General features: G+C 51.7%; 1 protein-coding gene and 1 long non-coding RNA gene across 4 annotated transcripts; one reads left to right on the top strand and one right to left on the bottom strand.

The window, feature by feature from the left end:
• Nucleotides 1-5: 5 nt before the first annotated feature.
• GLYCTK (glycerate kinase) lies at nt 6-15,303 on the top strand. Of its 3 annotated transcripts, none has more exons than XM_064667779.1 (6): nt 6-316; nt 6,469-6,581; nt 8,501-8,885; nt 9,231-9,382; nt 11,227-11,402; nt 12,035-15,303. In XM_064667779.1, exons 1-6 carry the CDS (start codon nt 273-275, stop codon nt 12,938-12,940), a joined length of 1,776 nt encoding a protein of 591 aa, XP_064523849.1. In that variant the 5' UTR covers nt 6-272; the 3' UTR covers nt 12,941-15,303. The 3 variants fall into 3 exon arrangements, with proteins under 3 accessions (XP_064523849.1, XP_064523851.1, XP_064523850.1); XM_064667781.1 differs by having other exon boundaries at nt 57-148; XM_064667780.1 differs by lacking the exons at nt 6-316; nt 6,469-6,581 and adding an exon at nt 7,065-7,497.
• Nucleotides 10,398-17,244, bottom strand: LOC135420376 (uncharacterized). Its single transcript, XR_010433498.1, has 3 exons — nt 15,683-17,244; nt 13,634-13,784; nt 10,398-12,949 (listed from the first exon to the last, which is right to left on the bottom strand). It is a non-coding gene; the product is annotated as an uncharacterized LOC135420376 (long non-coding RNA).
• Between the last annotated feature and the right edge of the window lie 1,568 nt (nt 17,245-18,812).

The following is an 18,812-nucleotide window of genomic DNA, read 5'->3' as shown; positions in this document are numbered from 1 at the left end:
CCCGCCGGGACGGGGGATGGCGGGGGGGAGTCCCGGCCCGGCCGTCATGTTGAGTGTGGCGGGAAACGGCGGGAAGGCCCTGCGCGCTCCCCCAGCCCGCAGGGACTGTCAGCGTCTGTCAGCGCCCCCGCCCCGCCCAGGGCACCAGGTGGGAACGGGCGGCGCAGGGCGGGGCCGGGCGGCTGTGGCGGAGCCGGGGTTCACCACCGCGGTTTTCAGGACCCACCCGCCCGGCCGTGCCCGGCAGCGGGGCTAGGGGCCGGGGTGAGGGCATGACGTCATCCCGTACAGCGGGCAATGGATTCGCGCCGGCGAGGTGCGTCACTTCCGGAGGTGGGCGGGGCCGTGAGGGGCCCGGGGTAGTCCCGCCCCGCCGGGACATCTCTGCTTGGCGTTATCGTGTTTTCCCGCGTTTCCCATGAGAATTAGGAAGAAATGTGCTGCTCTGCAGCGGCTGAGCGTGAGCCAGCAGTGTGGCCAAGAAGGCCAGTGGCATCCTGGCCTGTATCAGCAATAGTGTGGCCACCGGGACCAGGGCAGTGACTGTCCCCCTGCGCTGGGCGCTGGCGAGGCCGCACCTCGAGGGCTGTGTCCAGTTCGGGGCCCCTCAGGACAAGACACACATTGAGGGGCTGGAGCGGGTCCAGAGAAGGGCAGCAGAGATGGGGAAGGGTCTGGAGCACAAGCCCGACCAGGAGCAGCTGGGGGGGCTGAGCCTGGGAAAAGGGAGGCTCAGGGGGGACCTTCTCTACAACTCCCTGAGAGGAGGCGGGAGGCAGATGGGGGTCAGACTCTTCTCCGGGCAACCAGCAACAGGGCAAGAGGACACAGTCTTAAGCTGCGCCGGGGGACATTTAGGTTGGACATTAGGAAGAATTTCTTCACAGAAGGGGTGATTTGGCATGGGCTGCCCAGGGAGGTAGTGGAGTCACTGTCCCTGGAGGTGTTTAAGAAAAGGCTGGACGTGCCATGGTCTAGTTGACATGAGCTCACACGTGGACTGGATGATCTCGAGGGTCTTTTCCAACCTAATTGATTCTGTGGTTCTGTGAAATCATTGATGGGGCCCAACAGGAACCACTTTTGCACAGCCTGGGGCTGGACTCCTTCCTCACTGGCCAGGGAGCACCCCCTGTGTCCATACCCTCCTTTGAAATACACCTTGATTACTTTCTTACCCTTCCCCCGTGCTACTTTCAGTCCAGTTAATGCACATTTTCATTTCCCAGTATTCTTTTATTCCTCTAAAAACTTCCAAGCAGTACTACAGGAACACCACAGCTATAGCAGCGTGATCCTGAACCACGTGAGACATCGGGTAAAGGTGTGCAGGACACGTTCAAGCCTTGGAGAAAGCCACCATGGCTTTTGAGGCTGCTGCTCCAATGCACACACCTTGGAACTACCTTTTTCTGATGAAATCCTGATGTCAGGCTCTGTGTTCGTGTTTTTGTCTATTTCTTACCTTAAAAAGTTATTTCTGGAGTATAACAGTAGCTATGAGATTCTCCCCCGCACACCTCAAAGATTCCTGCTATTTTAAATTCAGAACACCACCAGATCTTCTTGGCATTTCAGTCCCCCAGAAACTCAGAATCAAAAGAAAAAAAAAACACCAAACCATAGACACTTTCCTAAACGTTAATTGCATTTTCTTTTCACAGTCTCCAGAACAGGGTTTGATTTTGCGTTTGTATCCTGTTGCCCTCCTGTGGTCAAACCTCACCAAGCCCGGGAGCAGTTCTTAAAGCTCTGTCTGCACGCCCTTCAAATAGGCTGAATTATTTCGTGTGGATTTAGTGAAACAAAAGTCTTTCCCCAGATTCTTTCCCCTCGCTGTTTGTTTGCTGGAGCTCACCCTTAACACAGGTTGAGAGATCTCACCCCGCTCATTCCTCTCACGCCGCGGTGGGATTGGCTCCTCTGAATGATTCACCTGTTTTTCCTTTGAACCAGAGACAAGGTTTTCACACTGGAGTCCAGGGAGACTCAACAAAATGCCTTCATCACTCCAGAGCCTCTCAGGTTCAGCTACCCCTTTGTTCAGCTCAGTTCAAAACCTGCCACTTATTTCCGTGCGATGAGAGGTTTCAGAGAGGCTCAGGGTGCCGTGCCCTGCACACTGTAAATTGCAGGATCAAAGCCTGGATTATCTCCTGTGGGCCCCGGAGGTGACTCACCAATACCATCATAAGACAATTTACTTCAAAACACCTACAGTACTTAGCTAAGTTTTAGAGTTGTATAACACCGTGGGTTGTTGATTTGATATTTTGTCACTTCCTTTTTATTCTCCTGCCGTTCTTCCTAATCGTTGGAACTTAGTTTGTCAGTTTATACCAAGCTGGAATTTAGCTGGCAGGATAATTGGATCTCCTAGCACAATGTCATATTAAGTAGGAATCATGGATAATGACCCTGCAAAATTAGTTAATGGAAAAAATGTTTAATTGCTGCTTGAGTGATATCAATCACATGCAGTTATTCTACCTATGTATTTCTGTGTTCCATACCACTGGAACCTGCACAGTACAGGGACTTGTGCTTGCTCAGCAGCAAAAATTCACACTTCTCCTTGCTGAGTGTCCTGAGGTTTCTGTGGGTCCTGACCTTGAGTTTATCACGGTTCCTCTGGAAGGTGCCTCCATCAGCACTTCCCCAAATTAAGCACTTTGTGCTACCCTCCAGGTCACTAATGAAGCCATGGGGTGACATGAACCCCAACAGATTCCCTGTTGATTACCAGCTGTCAGCTGGACCCCAGGCCACTTGTTTCTACCCTCTGAGCTCAGTGGTCAGGCTGTTTTCCAGCAGGTCTGACTGTGTTTGCCCAGCCCTCACTCCAGTGTGCTCACAGGAGTGATGTCAAAAACCTCACTGAAGTCCAGGCAGTTCACATCTGCTGCTTTCCACATTCCCCACAGCCTCTTGTCTCAGCCCAGAGGGCAGCTGTAATTGTCATCCTGTGACTGATTAAGATTCCTGGCTCTTTCTCCTCTTATGTTATTTCCAACTGAGGAGCTCATAATTTTCTGCTATTAATCCCAAAGAGCGTGACCTTGTATTTCGCAGCACTGAATTTCAACCCCTTTCTACTATTCCAGTCCTCAAGGCTGGCAGCTTTTCATCTTCTCTAGAATACTATGATCCTTCCCTGTATTTTAAATGACTCTCAACTTTGATGGCAAGTTGACTCAGAATAGGGAGTTTGAGAAATTACAGCATGAAAGGAAGTAGACTTGGCATGGATTTGGCTCCAGGGTAGTAGTGTTCTGTGTTGAGCTACAGAAGGATTTTTAGTGAAAAATTTTTTCTTCCTTGCAATCCCCAGTGCATGGGAAAATCATTTCCAAAAGGTATATAGGGAGTGAAGGGAGTGTGACCTAGAAAAACTAGTAAGATGCATGTGTCAAATCCAGTTAATTTTTTTTACTAATCATACTGATCTATATATATAAAATGCTGAACACTTATCTTCCCTGTGCTTGGCCTTAAGCCACGTTCTCCATCAAAGGCAAAGAGACCCTGCTGACACTTTCCTGGTGAGTAAATCAGTCATGAGAGCAACATATTTCTTCTCCAACAAACATATAGAAAGCCATGTATCTGAAACTGGGACTCCTGGGTTTTCCAGACCTCAGCATATTCTTGAAACAAAGGTATTCAGGCTCCATCCTGCTTTCTCCCTTGCCTGCCTGGCAATCCCTCTGGGGGCTGCTTCTGTCCACCTTCATCCTCTTTCCCAGTGCTTTTCCCAGGAGCACTGCAGTGAGTGGGGGCACAGGGCCTTTCACCCTGTCCCTGCACACCCACTTGTGCACTGGACCCTTCACAGCTGCCCATCCTTCCTGCAGACATTTCCTCTCTTACCAAATGTGAATGAGGCAGTGCAGTAATTTTATGCAAATCCATGTGCAGATTAAAAAATTAATCAAATTCTGAAATTTTCATTTAAAGAGATTAGTCTTGAAAAATCCCCCATCTAATCCTCCCAGAATAGACACTTGGAACAAGCCTTCCCCGCTTTGTTTCCCTCCTGGGTTCAGTGCATCTCCTGGAAAAATTTTCTTGTAATGCTTTTGGGACCACGTGGAGCAGCGAGTTTGAGTTTCAAGCGGGGCTCACCAGGCAAATTAAAGTTGATATATCAAACGATAAAAGAGATGTGTCAGTAAGTGGGAGCAGGGGAGTTTGAGGCAGTAAAATCCCAGCTCTGTTGTACTTCGTAGGTGAACTCCCCTGGTGTTGCAGGAGAAATGGGAGCACTGAGGCTCAGTGAGTGTAATGTTAATTTACGTACCAGGGGGCCAGAAGAAAGTCATGCAGCAAGAAAAACGAGGAGCAAGAGACGCTGCTAAAACTTGCTGTGTCTGGGAGTTTACTGCTATAATCTGTCTTTTAGAGCGTGAGCTCAAAATTATCCTCAGGCAATTGGGGGTTGATCCAGTGCCATCTCAAATGTTGTCCAAGCCCCTCAGGGATTTTGGAGTTGGCCCCGTACACGGTGGACCAGCCACCAATCCCTGCCACACCGGGGGAAATCCAGAGACGTCCCAATGACATTAAAACTAACATAACTTAGGCCCCCGAATCTCTCAGCTGAATTAGACATTCTGGTGCATGAATATACAGCATCCTCTGATCTCGCAGCACCTGAAATGCTCAGGATGTGTCTGTGGTTGGGTTGGCCTGCAACGAGCTCAATTACCCCAACTTCAAGAAAACCACAAGCCCATGATGCAAATCCTTGAACAAACCCCCAACCACGGCACCTGGAATAGCTCAGCTCTGCCCAGCGATGGCAGACTGGCCCCTAGAAAGGAATATTTTTCTGGCTTTCAAGCAGCTGCCATGGAGTGAGGTGCTGGCTCATTTTTCTCGCTGCATGGGCATGGCCAGCTCATTTGTTCACTGTTTTCCTCCCCAGTGTGACTCCAAGTTTATGGCTGAGGCTCTGCCCCACTATGTCCATGCTTTTGGTCTCCTGCCACCATCCAATTTACTTGGCAGCTTTACTACATTTCTGCCCCTACTGCTGGATTGTTTCTGTCTCCCTCTGACTTTGGCTCCTTGCCTGCAGAATTGCCTTAATTAAAAAGTTAATAAAAGGTAATGCAAACGAGTGTTTTGCCTGTATTTTATCACAGTCCAGCTCCTCTCCCTCCCTCTTTCCCAGAGAAGGTGAAAATAAGAAGCTGGGGTTTTGCTGCTTTTTGGTGTGAGAGCTAACAGTGGAAATTTCTGCAGGCTTAGGAGGAGCCCTGTGAAGAAAGAGCTTTTAATGGTGTGTGTAGATTTATTATAAGTGTGTAGATTATTCATCAATGAAAGCTGAGGAAGTTTTCATTTAAAGGGGATTAATCTAAACCCCTTCCAATCCTCCAGCTGTCTTTGGAACAGGTAATTCTTAGCATCATTTTCTTCCTAAGCTTAGTGCAAACTTCTAGAAAACTTTTCAAAAGACTATCCCAACTCCAAATTATCCCAAACAGGGACAAAGGGAAGGTGTGAAACCTGAGCCCCGCTCATCCTATAACAGATCACCTTATATCCATATAGAAGAGGGCTCATTCATCCCTATGTGATTTCCCTGAGAAAGCAGGAAACAAAGATCAGTGCATGAAGCCATGAGTCACATCATCAGGCCCTTCTCCCAGCCCAGATTTCTCCCAGCCAGCAGTGGGAAGAGGGAAACGCAGGGATGTGAGGGTGTAATTTCCCCAAGTGCAATATGCAGCAGCTGACGGGCAGTTACATCATTTCCAAACCCACCATCTCTGGAGGGAGTCTAAAAGCTGCCATTTGGATTATTTTTCTTTCCATGACTGCCTGTGTTTTGGGGTGATGTTCAGTCCTCTTGATCTTGTTTTTAAAGCCCCAGAAAAATGAGTAGGAGTTTTATTTTTTTTGTTAATATCTATATTGGATTTCATAGCACTTTTAATTTATAGCTGTTTCCTGATGACATTTAGTACCCAGTGCCTGAGACTGTATAAATAAATTACATAAAAATGGATTTGTGGCATCATTAGCAGCACCCCCATTGCAAGGGGAGCCTCCAGTGAGCCTGTGTGTCTAATCAGAGCTGACAAGGAGCAGAGTTACACACTGAGACATCCAAAGCTAGTGGATCTGTGCCAAATTCAGCTCTCTGTTGCATTGGTATGAAGTTGGATAACCTCTGATTGCAAGGGGGTTTTTACACCATTTTATACCATTACTCTGCATTTACACCTGGGCTCTGAGATCAGTGTCAGGCAGTGTGCCCTAAAATCCTGAGAAGCAAAGGAAGGACACTTGCTGACTTCACCAGACTCCGGATCAGGCCTCGATGGTTAAAATATAATCTGAGTTCAGAGTGCAGAAAACAGATTACACGCCTGCTATTGTAGTGAAATGCTTTCCAGAGCAAGCATTAGCAGTATGTACACAAGTGCCAGATGAATTAAACTGGCATTTATTTTCCAGCTCCAGTAGGAGAGGATTTCTCTTAAAACAACTCACGCCTGCTGTGTCGTGTCTGGAGCTGGAGCTGAACGGAGCCGCCAGGAGGGCACGTGTGACAGGAGCCACTGTTGCAGGTCTGCTTGTGCTCAATTCCCCTGGTCTTCAGGGTCAGCCGTGCACAGAAACATCAAGGCAGAGACAGAGCCTCTTAAAAACACTGGGGCTTTATTTTCTGCAATTCCCCTGGCTCCATTTAAGCCTTTTTCTCCAGCCACTTCTGCAAAGCCTGTATCGCAGCTTAGGGGAGGTGATCTGGGGCATGATGCACCTCTGCTTTGTGACACCTTCTTCTGATTGCACTGTGCTGCCAGGTGAATCAGAGACCTGCTGGGAAGAGATGCTAATCTCAGTTCCTGAGAGGTGCACAGCTGACTTCACTGCGAGCAGCACAGTCACTGGGGCTCTCCCTGAAGAGGGGTCAGTGGTTTATGCTGCTCACAGCATCAGCTGCCATGAAGTTTAAGAGTCTAGTAACAAAGTGGCCAGGACGCCCTGTCTTTTATTCTCCTCTCTCATGGTTGAAAAGCCAGTCCTGACCAATATCCGAAGAGAGTACAGATAGGTTGTTAATCTGCCTTGGCTTTTGCCTTTAAAATCTGTTCTCCTAAGTATTAAATAATTTATGGTTAGGCTCAATCTTAAGGGTCTTTTCCAAAATCAGTGATTCTTAGGTTTCTTTCCCTGACAAACCTTTGATTCTCCATATAGCTTTACCTGCAAGTCCCTTGTCCAATAGATTTCAGAGTGTGCCTGAGAAGGTGCTCGTGTAGAGGGTTTTTTGTGTAGAGCCTTTGGGTCCCTATAGCAAAATAAGGCAGATTTAGGCCTAGAGGAGCTGTTGAAAAGCTTGTGTGGCTTAATCATTAACACCTTGCAATGCTATGGGAGTGTCAGGACAAAGAGACCTCTGGACTCCTGAGCTTTCACAGAAGAATCCAGCCACTTGCACTGAAACACTCCACTTACCAGAGAGAGGATTAACTCTCTCAGGTAATTTGATTGAGTCTGTGATTGAGTGTGTTGCCCGGGCTGCTTGAGCCTCCTGGCACCCTGCCTTGATTGCCGTGAGCGGGAGGGATGCAGATCACAGGGATCTTTGATCCTGAGAAACCGGCAGTGAACTTGCTGCCAGTTAACAGAAGGAAGGAGAAGCGCTGGGAGGGAATAGATGCCTGTGTGCTGGCAGGGGCTGCCTTTCCTCTGTCAAGACAAGTATCTGCCCTTGAGCAGCTGAGATCTTTCGGTCCATGCACAAATCTGTTGCATATAATGCTAATGCTCAGTGGAGACCAGCTCAAATGGGCTTTCACAGACACGGCTGGCAACTTTGCCTGGATCTGAAGTATTATTTGGGCTCTAAATGTGATTTTAATGGATAATGAGAGGACTAAAACATAAAGGCAAATGAAGCTTTGTGTTAATTTGCTGTTTGGTGAGGAAACCTCATTACTGGTCTCTCTGTGGCCACCAGCAGCAAGGGATCAGGCCGCCAGCAAGCCTGTTGTTTCTCCTGAGTCTGTGTCTGATGCTGCAGGGACACATGGGGCAATGCACAGCCAGAGAATGAGATCAGCATTTGGCCAGCACGAGAAAGGGAGTTAATGTAGTGAAAAGCTGTTCCACCCAGATACCCTGCTCTCTCTAGGACAGAGAGCAGCTTCCACAGTTTGGAAAGGTGTCAAACGCTGAGCAAATAGAAATGATGGCTTGCCAGTGGCAAAGCGACAGTGATGGAGAAGCTGGCTGGCAGAGCTCACCTTCCCTGCGGGAGGTGATGGGATTGCAGAGGAATCACAAGCTGACAGGTAGTTTGAATGTGACACTGTCCTTCCCTGCTTCCTGCCTGGTGAGAAGTTTGAAAATGCTGTTCATATGGCACCTTAATCTAGAGGAAACAGGAGCTAGAGCTTCATAGTTCATGTTTTGACCTCTCTGCTCTCTCTGTGACAGCCCTGTCTCTTCTGCTAGCAAAAATGTTCACTTTCCCTTGCAGGTTGGAGGCTTCAGCTGTCCCAGCTCTGGAGGCCTTGCCAGTGCTGTACAAGCCCACCCCACAGCGCAGACTGGCTCAGCCTGGCCACCCTGGGCAGAATGTCCCTACGAGAGCACGCACTGTCCCTCTTCCGCAGCGCGGTGGGCACCGTCCGCCCGGCCCCGATGATGAAGAGGGCTCTGAAACTCCAGGGGGATAGGTGCCCTCAGCTGCTGGTGAAGGGCCAGGCCTTTCCAGTGAAGAGGGACCTGTACCTGGTGGGTTTTGGAAAAGCTGTGCTGGGGATGGCTGCAGCAGCAGAAGAGATCCTGGGAGACCACCTCGTCCGTGGTGTCATCAGTGTGCCACTCGGCATCCAGGAGAGCCTGCAGCGAGCAGGAATGCAGTAAGGAGAACTGTTTCTGGGCAGTTTTAGGGGGGGCCTAGGCTACCAGATTTGTCCTCTGTGGGATGTTGCTGTGAACCCCTTCAGTCCTTTTCAGCTGCCCTCATTCTGTTGCCCATCCCATCCAACCCACTGCTCTCATCTTCAGCCACCATCGTGTCCCAGTGGCACCAGTAACAGACCCCACCTCTTGTGCTGGATGTGCTGCCTCTCCAGCAAAGGCCATCTCCCTGTCCTGGTCACTTGCTCTACACCTCTGGTGCACCAGGCATTGGCAGAGTGACAGCCTGGCTGCCTGTGTAGGTGCACAGGTCAGTGGTGTGACTGCCTCTCTCATCTCACCAGGGAGATGCTGCTGAAGCCACACAGCAAAATCCAGGTCATCGAGGGTGCCAAGAACAACCTCCCAGATGCAGAGGCTCTGAAGGGAGCTGTTGCCATACAGCAGCTGGCTGAGGGTCTGACTGCAGATGACCTGCTCCTCGTGCTTATCTCAGGTAGTGTGGGGCCCCCAGAGAACGGGGTATCCTGAGGCCATCCATGGCCATGAAGCAATGGAATGCTGTGCTGTGCCAGGCCTTTCAGCATGGACCCTTGTACCTCTCTGATTTTTCCTCTCTCTTCCACCATCCTTTCTCCAGGGATGCAGCAAGGGAGAACACGGGGCTTCCCACTGCTGCGGTGGACACACTGCCTCCCAGCACTGTACCTGAGCTGCACAGGCTGGGTCCTGTGGTTGTACCACCACTGTGAGATGGCACCTCTGGGCACAGCCTGGGCTCTGTTCTCACCTCTTGGCAAGGAGATGCTTTCTTCCTGCCCCCTCCTTACATTTGGGGATGCAGACTTGGAGATGCAAGCACTTAGTGGACTGGCACACTCTAAATTTTTGCAGGGGTGTGAGTTTGTAAGCTGAGATTTGTGACTGACCCTTCCCAGGGCTTGGGCTTGGCTGCTTCCCAGCCAGTGGAAATGCAGCCTCCAGGTACCAGCACAGTGAGCTGCCTGCCTTGCAGGGGTCAGTCCTGCACACCTCCAGGCCTTGGCTGCTGGGCCCCCAGGCTGTCCCCAGACCCAGGGCTGTGTGAGGAGAGTGGATATGGGGCATCAGAGGGATGCACTGCCATTGCCCCAGCCTGAGCTCAGCTGGCTGTGGATGTCACAGGACAAAAGCACACAGGGGCTCTGCAGAAACTCCTCGGTCTCCTCTGCTCAGTGTTTATTCCTCTGTGGATGCTGAAGCCTGATCTGGTGCAGAGACAGTAATGCCATTAGGCAGACACCCAAGTGACTGGAATCTAGCTGTGCTTGCTGGGGATTCCCCTGGGCTTCCTCCTGTCTTTTGGCTACGGGGATCTCCAAGAGACTCCTCAGCCCTTCAGGGAGCCTGTGCAGGATCTCCCCGTGGCTGTGACTCCCTTTGCATGTGCACTCCCACACAGCAGCCGGTCCCCAACTGCTCCTACCTCTCAGCTAGATCCCTGGCTATTGACTGAAACACAGGCATTTGCATTTGTTTTTCTTGCTCATCATGTTTTATTGATGCTGATTTGTCTCAAACCTCTGAGCAGGCTTTGCCTTTTGACAGTATCTTTCAGCTGTACTTCTGTGCGTGTTCTCTCTGCTCAGATCTTGCTCTTTTCTTCTCTGTATTTTCCATCCACTTTTCCATTAGAACCTTGCCTTCTTTTCCACGTTTCCAATGCCTGCTTGTATCAGACAGGATTTCCATTGATGAGCCTGGACCCCTGGACTCAGGGTGTGCTTTGTCCTTTGCATTACTCTCTTCCCCTTCCTTTCCTCCCAGACCAAGATGAGCACAGTTCAGGGGTTTCCAGTCTTGCTGCATCCATAGTTGATAGGGGGTTTTTTTTGTTTGTTTTTGTTTGTTTTTTTTACTCAGTGTCCTGAATAAATGGAGCCACCAAAGCAGGCAGTGTCTCCACATGCATAGCACAGACTGCTGTCTGAGCTATGGAAGCTGTGCTCCCTGCTCACCCCTCCAGATGAGTATCAGTGTGAGGACACACTGGTAGCCCAGAGTAGTGGTGACAGTAGTTGCTGTCCCTTTTCTGTCATCCCCACAACACTGGAGGCATGTGGTATCCCAGTCTGGCATGGTTTACACTGCCAGGTGAAGCATAGCAGACTGCAGAGAGTGCAGGACAGCAGTTATTAAAACCCATTAGTGAAGACTGAATTCTCCAGAGATGTTAGCTTAGGTCCCCAATTGCCTTCCCTCCATACACTAGTGAGGGAAGAGGAAAAGCTCAAGCCTTGCTCTCTTCTGTCCTCCTTTTCCTGCTATCCTGATGTCCTTGCCATCTCTTCTGCATCCTAGGGGGTGGATCAGCCCTGCTGCCTGCTCCCATCCCTCCCATCCTCCTCGAAGAGAAGGAGAAACTCACAAAGATGCTGGCTTCCCGAGGAGCTGCCATACAGGAGCTGAACATTGTCCGGAAGACTCTGTCCGTGCTGAAGGGAGGAGGGCTGGCCCAGCTCGCATATCCTGCACAGGTAACCACGGGGAAGGCCCTGCTTGCCCACAGATCACCCACCTACCCCCAAAGCAGAGGTTCAGTCAACTTACCTAAGCATGCTTGCAGGGCTTTTTCCTTACTAAGTGAACAGCCTTTGCACACTGTTTTGGGACTCTATAGCTGAGATTTCACTGAGGACCCAAACTCTCAGCGAGACAGAGGTGGAACAGGGGGAATTCAGGCTTGGCAATCATCAGCCATCATCACACCACTCTCAGCACACCCCAGCCCACACCTGGCAGGCACCTCCAAGTGCTGGTGCTTCACCACAGCGCTTTCAAGGCTGGCTCTGACCCTTGGGTCCCCTGGGGGCTGTTCTCAGCATGTGCCATCACTGAACCCACACCATGCTGGGCCTGACAGGTGCAGTGTCACAGGTTACATCTTCCAAAGTGATGGTCCAGCATCCAAGGGGACTATAGATCTGTGGGTTCAAGAAGGGCAAGGTGACGCTCACAGGACCATAAAACAAAATTTCCCTGCCCTGTTTCCATCTGCTTTGATGTGGGGGTAGTGCAAGTGTAACTCAGAGCAATACTTATGCCAGGGCTCTTGTGTAATCACCTGTCTCTGCCTCCTGCAATAATCTATGGGCATTTCTTTCCGTAGGTGGTGAGTCTCATCCTGTCTGATGTGATTGGTGATCCCCTGGATATCATAGCAAGTGGGCCCACTGCTGCCAGCTCCCACAGTGTCCAAGATTGCCTTCAGGTACTTGCCAAATACAACCTGCTGCACAACCTCCCCAAGTCAGTGGAAACGGTCCTCTCCAGCTCTCCCACCAAGCCCACCGCTCCAGAAAACTACTCCCATGTTTCCAACATCATCATTGGGTCAAATACTCTGGCTTTAGACGAAGCCAAACACCACGCTGAGAGCCTGGGTTACGCAGCTCTGGTTCTGAGTGCAGGAATCCGTGGGGAGGTCGGCCGTGTCTCCACGCTGTACTGCCAGCTGATCCGGCTGGTCTGCCTGGGCCTCGCCGGCCGCGCAGAAGAGCCCCTCGGTGATGAGGTGAGGGGCAATCTCCTGCAGCTGGCGGCAGAGCTGGAGATCCCAGGTTTGGACCTTGCCAAGTTTCTACAGGCCCTGCGAGGATTAGGGCCTGAAAGACCAGTCTGCATCCTGGCTGGTGGAGAAACCACAGTCCAGCTTCAAGGAAGCGGCAAGGGAGGGAGGAACCAGGAGCTGGCCCTGCGCGTGGGGCTGGGGCTGCACAGGGCACAGGCCATGGAAGGCAGCAGCCCCCAAGGGAGGTGTGAGATCATCTTCTTCAGCGGGGGAACGGATGGGCAGGATGGGCCGACGGAGGCGGCAGGAGCCTTCTGCAGCTCAGGGCTAGTGGCTGAGGCGCTTCAGGAGGGCCTGGACGTGGAGGCTTTTCTCAGGAACAACGACTCCTACACCTTCTTCAGCCAGTTCCAAGGTGGGCATCACCTCCTGGTGACAGGCTTGACAGGCACCAATGTCATGGACATCCAGGCCATTTTAATTAGAGCTTTGGAGAGATCATGAGAGCTCCCTCTGCAGATATCCAGATGCACTTAATTAGAACCAGGAGTAAATGAAAGCATCAATACTGCAGACAAATGCAAGCTACTTAAATTAGGACTCACTGTCGAGGGTGGTGGTATCTTTACAGAAAGAATCCAATAATTAGACACATGAGTGGATGTCCACAGCAAAAGCAAGCACTTGTAACTGGGGGGAATCAGAGAAAGGTAAGAGGTCACATTGCAGACAAGGAAGCTGGATTTAACATGCTTGTGACTTTAAGTGAAGTCGAAGACTTAACATGCTGCAACTACAGTTAAAAGATATGGGGAAGTTGAGGCCATGGCAGGGCTGCCAGGGAGAACCCTCACTGCACTGTTGCACCTCCAGTGAACCCAGCTCAAGAGCAGCTCAGGAGGGAGCTTTTGCAGATTCACAGAAGTGCATTACAATGACTGAAGGATGTAAAAGCAGTGACAGCAAGGCCTGCTCACCTGAAGCGTGAACGTGCTGGAGGGATATGGTGGGAATACCCAGCACCCACTCCACACACCAGCACAGTGCCCTGCAGTTCCTCCCACAGCAGTGTATGAGGCGACACAGAGACCACAAGTCCAGCATGATGCAAACCCGGGAGTGTGGCTAAGGAGCACATTGGCAGAGATACTGGATGGGTGACACAGGCAGTGCACAGTGACATAGAGGGTTCCATACCTTCACTTAAGGAAGGGGATGAACGAAGCGCAGTGGCTCCTCCAGCCTCCTTCCCTCCACAGGAACATCTTCCCTGCTGATCCCTGATGGGAGAGCCTCCGTGCCAGCAGCATGTACGCTATGAGCTTTCGTGGTGTTGTTTTCCAACTACCTAGAAAACAGTCGTGCATCCAGCCTGAGCCACTGACCTTTCTTCCGCGCTGAGGCAGAAGTCGCTGTCACTCTGATTAACTCTGCTAATTCCACAGAACAAAAGGCAAGGAAACCTTCACGCTCAGCTCTCCTGACCCATGCTGCTGAGCTGATCAAAGGGCAAAGCTGCCAGAGCTGTGCTCTGACAGGGAGCTGCTCCCTCACATGTACAAGGACACGGTGGTTTATCGTGGTTTTGTCACCTACTGCAGTGCAAAATGCGGGAGAGCGGAGATGAGCCGGGTTTCCCAGGATATGCAGCCCACAGTGAGGCTGGATTTCAGAAGGGCTTTGCCTGTAGCAACAGGCACGTTGATAGTTTTGGCTGGATATTCAAAGGACTTCAGCTCAGCAGCCAGTATGACCCAGCACGTCCGACTTCTTTTGAATATCTGGCTGTTTGTTACAGAGCCTAAGTGGGAGCTGAGCTCCTTTGAAAATCCAGCTATAATGTAATAGGACACGCTTGACTCAGACTCTTTCCAGACAGACCGACCTACTCCGTGTGGCTGATCTCATCTCGTGACATAAACACACTGTTGTGCCAACACTGAGTCGTGGTGTATCTCACTGAGCAGTCGTTCTGCACCCGCCTGGATCGGAGAGTGGATTTTTGAGGAGGATACAACACCTCCTATTTTGGTTTTGAAGCCAACAACTAACAAGTAGGGATATCAGGAGGACCATCACGGGGCCCAGTGTTGATGCCAGGCTGGCAGCTGGACTGTCTGGGCTACAGCCCAGGCACAGTGTAAGGCACAAGCCTGGGGATTTCAAAACCCTGGTCTTGCCTGGGATGGTTTAAACCCATCCACGCATCTCACTTGTCCTCAGAGTCTGAAAGTCTTCTGTAACATGCCTGAACTTGCTCACACTGGCAAACAGCTCCAAGATCTGCTGGGGGAAGTCTGCCAAGCGTTATAAAGCTCCCTGTGCCCCTGTAATATCAGGAGGTGGTTGTGCAGGAGAAGCTGCTTTGTGCCGTGTGCTTTTCTCCGGAGGTCGCTGGCAGGTCGCCTGCTCCATGCCCAGCAGGCCAGCTCCACAGGGGCACCCACGCACGGAGATACAGCCACAAGTATGGGCTGCAGCCAGGATAACTGGCTAAAGCTGGCTCCACAGTGCTAGGAATGCTTCCTGGCCAGTTCTGCTCTAGTGGAATGCAGAGTGACTCCGGTTTCAGGCTGGGGTGCCTGGCAGAAGGGTCACTGGCACCTTCAGCATCAGGTCCAGTGTGCAACAGGCCCACAATAACCCCCTGCCCACAGGTCTGCCACACTGCTGAGCACCACGCTGGCCCTTAGAGCTGCAGCCAAGTTCAGAAGACCTTGGGCTAGTGCTGGCTGGCTTCTCCCAGGAAATGCCTACCCCAGATACCCTGAGCAGTGTCCTTGTTTTCTGAATGGTGGCTTTTCACTAGCAATTAAAGAATGTGTGTTGGAGAGGAGAAAAGGCTAATAAAAGATTTGTTGAAAGGATGGAGCTGTTTGAAGTACACTTCACATCTACCTTTGCTTGGCCACCATATATGGGTTTTGTTCTTGTCCTTTCTTTCCTAGTGAAGAGATAACAGGATAGGGAGAGGTTCACTAAGGATACCCAGGCTACAGAAATACTTTTCTGATGCTTCTACCTGGACAGCTCGAAGCTGCGTTTCCAAAGGGTTGCTTGGGTGGACCTTCTACCTAGGGACAAAAGGAGCATTGGAGTTTGGGCACCCCTCACAGAAAAAATATTGTTTTATGCCTCTGGACAGCAAAAGGCCCCAGGCATGAGCCAGCATACATTTGGGCCACACTGGTTTAGCGGGATTTGTGCGCTAACAGTTGCATCTTGAGACACAAGAGCATCGCTTACCTGCCTAGTAATGATTTGCCTCTGGGCTGTCAGGGCCTGCCAGGAACGATGACTTTCCCATTGGGAGCTTGAGTGAGTCACCACAGCTGAGCAGGGCTTTGCAGCTTGCCCACGCTGTCCTGGGTGGGATATTGGCATCATGGGAGTGAACCCGGGCAAGTGAAGAAACCCAGAGTGCAGCATGGTCACAACCCGTGATCCCAGTGTGCAGGCTGTGCTGGGAGCAGCTCCATGCCATCCTGGCTCCAGGGTCTTCTGCCTAAGGCAACAAGTCACAGAGAGATAAGAGCCACTTGGGTTTGATGCTCCCAGTCCCTTCCTTTTCTATCAGAAAAGCAAAACTTTCTATACCAGCCAGCCTCCAGGAGAGATCTGGGTGGAGATGGCCAACAGCTCCCTGGCCATGTCCCTGTATATGGGCAGGGGACACTAGGACAGTCACTGGGAAAAACATGCCCAGATGCTGGCTGGGGAGTGAGTGAGCAAAGCCCAGGTACGTTCAGGGTCGATTTGCTCTCCTAAGCTGGCAGCTCATAGCCAAACAGTGCTAATGGCCAGGAGAAGTAACTGCGTTATTAACAGCACGAGCTTTTGGCAGTAAATTAAAAATCTTGGCTGCCGCCCTTGGCTCTGCTCTTGCCTCTTAGAAGACATTAATATCACAGCTCCCCAGCATTTCCATTATCACTTCATTAGGGATCCAATAATGATAAATGTGGATGGTTTTATTTTGCACAGAGCCTGATTAATGGCTAATATTTCACTAGGTGTTAATGGGGCCCTTCCTTTATGGAGGCATTGGAAGGGGCTGCCTTTCATCTCCTCCACAAGCCACAATTTTCACTATTTTTGCTAATGTGACAGATTTAACGCAAACCTTGAAAGAGTGGCTGAAGCCTCTTGAGAAACTTTGAAGAGAGTTGTGCTTGGGGCAGCCCTTGCTGTGGTGGCCATTCCTCAGCTCATTTTCTTCTTCTTCTTCCTCTTCCTCCTCCCCTGTCCTGCCAGCAGTGCCTCCTTGAGTGCCTGCACCCAGAGGTTGTCACCCATCTCCCAGGATACTGGGGGCCAAAACCAAAGAAGCAGGTTCCCCAGAGATGAGCCCATCAGGACAGTTACCAGGTCTCTCCACAGCACACGTGGTGCAGAACCAGGCCCACCTTTGCAAGAGGGTGCAGTGCAAGGAGGAGTGGGCTTGTGCTGGCCTCACCCCAAGCAGCTTGGCACCCCTCACCTGCAGCCCAAGAGGGTTGGGTAGCCTGGGAAGCAGGACAGAGTCCAGGCTGAGGCCAGCAGTCTTCCTCCAGCACCCCAGGGGACAGCTCTGAAGGCTCCTTCGAGGCTGGCTCCCATGGCACAGGAGCTGCTCTCCGCTGTAGGACCCCGGCGTATTGCACGGCTTCAATCCCTATATGAAGTGGGATGTATAATCACATAGGAATAAAAAGCCATACAAGACAGCAGGCTGTGAGTTGCTCCATGCTGGCAGGGTGATGGGATAGTCCCTCTGTGGTAGCTGCCACGGCCCCCGCTGGAATGGAGCTGGGCCCTGGGGAGCCCCCAGAAGCACCCACCAGCCCCTGCACAGGGTCTGTGGGGACACAGAGGAGCCCTGCATCAAACAGAGAAGAGAGGCAATGTGTCAGCCAGGGGAAAGCATGGGAGGCCCCAGAGCTGCTGGAGAGGCAGCCCCAGGAGGTGTCAGCACTTGCTCCCAGCTAGCAAAGGCCTACCACCCCAACTCCCTGCTGGGAGCTGTGACAAGACTTGCCCTGTGATATATCCAGACCTCCTCCCCTCTCCCAGTCCCCAACCTGGAACATCACCCTGCAGGGGCTCCTCCAGCCTGGGGACCCTCTGCTTGCACCACCATCATCCCCACCAAGGCAATGGGTACCACAAACCTCCAGCACCATCACAAACACCCGGGGAGGGGAGAAAGAAGAGCCAGCCTCCTCCCCACAGAGGTTGGAGCATCCTTCTCCATCTGACTGTGGAGAGGAGAGCCCAGCGGGTGAAGCGAGCAGTTGCAGGGAGCTGTCAGCACCCAGCTGTCAGAGTCCAAATCCCCTGGCAGCCCATTAGGAGCAGCTCCTGGCTGCCTGCAGGAGCTCTTGACAGGGGGCCAGGCACCAGCGAGAACGAGCACAGATCCTCCACTAAGGAGGTGGATGTGGGTGGAATGAAACCAGGGAGCTATTACTCCAGTGAACACCTACTGAGAGGCACTGGCACAGCCCCACATTTTGGGAGTGGGGGACAACAAGGGCAAGCTCCCTCAGGAGCCCACCCAAGCAGTGCTGGGGATAAAGCCAAGTGGTGGCCAGCAGAAAGGGCTGTTTGTGCCACCTCCTCTCCTCCTGCCTTTCTGCTCACATCCCAGCGGCAATTCTGGCATCCACGGGATGGGAGACCTGGAGCAGCACTTGGGGCAGGAGGAGATGGGTGGTGGGTGCAGGCTCATGCAATTCAGCCCAGACACACACTGAGAAGGGAAGCTTAAAAAAAAAAAAAAAAAAAGCAAAGTAGCAATACACTCTGCTCTCCATCCAGTACCAAAAAAACTGGTTTTGCTGGCCCAGGAGAGCACAGCTGACCAGCAGCCTCCAGCCAAGCACCACAGTGTTGTCTTGGGAAGCACCAGAGGGGCTAAGTCACTCCAGAGCCATCACCCTGGGCTCCCCTTAAGAATTTCAAGGAGGAATTTCAAGCCTCAGGCTGCCTTTCCAAGCCTCAGGGCAGCACTGGGAACATCAACACTCTTCAAAACACTCCCAGAAACCTCCTTCCATCCCCAGTGTCCGGGTTTCTCCCAGGGCTGGAGCAGCTGAGCAGGGTGGACTCTGCACATATCCATCCCTCATGGGATGTTCCTGCCCACCCTGCATGGTAGATGGGCAGGAGTCCTCAGGGAAAGGTCCCCAGATGTCCCCTCACTGGGGCAGCACAAGCTCTCCCCCATCTGCTCCAAGAGCTCTGAAGAGGCGAGGGCCAAACCATATAAATGCCACATTTTGGGAGGATGGAGGGGTCCTCCCCACCCTGGAGGGGGACAGCCCTGGCTCTCCCTCAGCCAGGCCGTGCCGCAGAATTTGCCAGACCAGGCACCACAGCTCTTCACAGAGCACAA

Source organism: Pseudopipra pipra, chromosome 11 (assembly GCF_036250125.1).
Source record: "Pseudopipra pipra isolate bDixPip1 chromosome 11, bDixPip1.hap1, whole genome shotgun sequence".
NCBI classification, from domain to species: Eukaryota; Metazoa; Chordata; class Aves; order Passeriformes; family Pipridae; genus Pseudopipra; species Pseudopipra pipra.
The sequence above is the reverse complement of the archived record's forward strand: the minus strand, read 5'-3'. Positions and strand labels throughout refer to the sequence as shown.

Excerpts from the sequence above, each read along its gene's own strand:
- GLYCTK (XM_064667779.1), top strand. The coding sequence starts at position 273 with ATGACGTCATCCCGTACAGCGGGCAATGGATTCGCGCCGGCGAG. Across the intron at positions 317-6,468 it reads AATGGATTCGCGCCGGCGAG|CTCCAGTAGGAGAGGATTTC; the intron begins GTGCGTCACTTC and ends TTTATTTTCCAG. Across the intron at positions 11,403-12,034 it reads AGCTCGCATATCCTGCACAG|GTGGTGAGTCTCATCCTGTC; the intron begins GTAACCACGGGG and ends TTCTTTCCGTAG.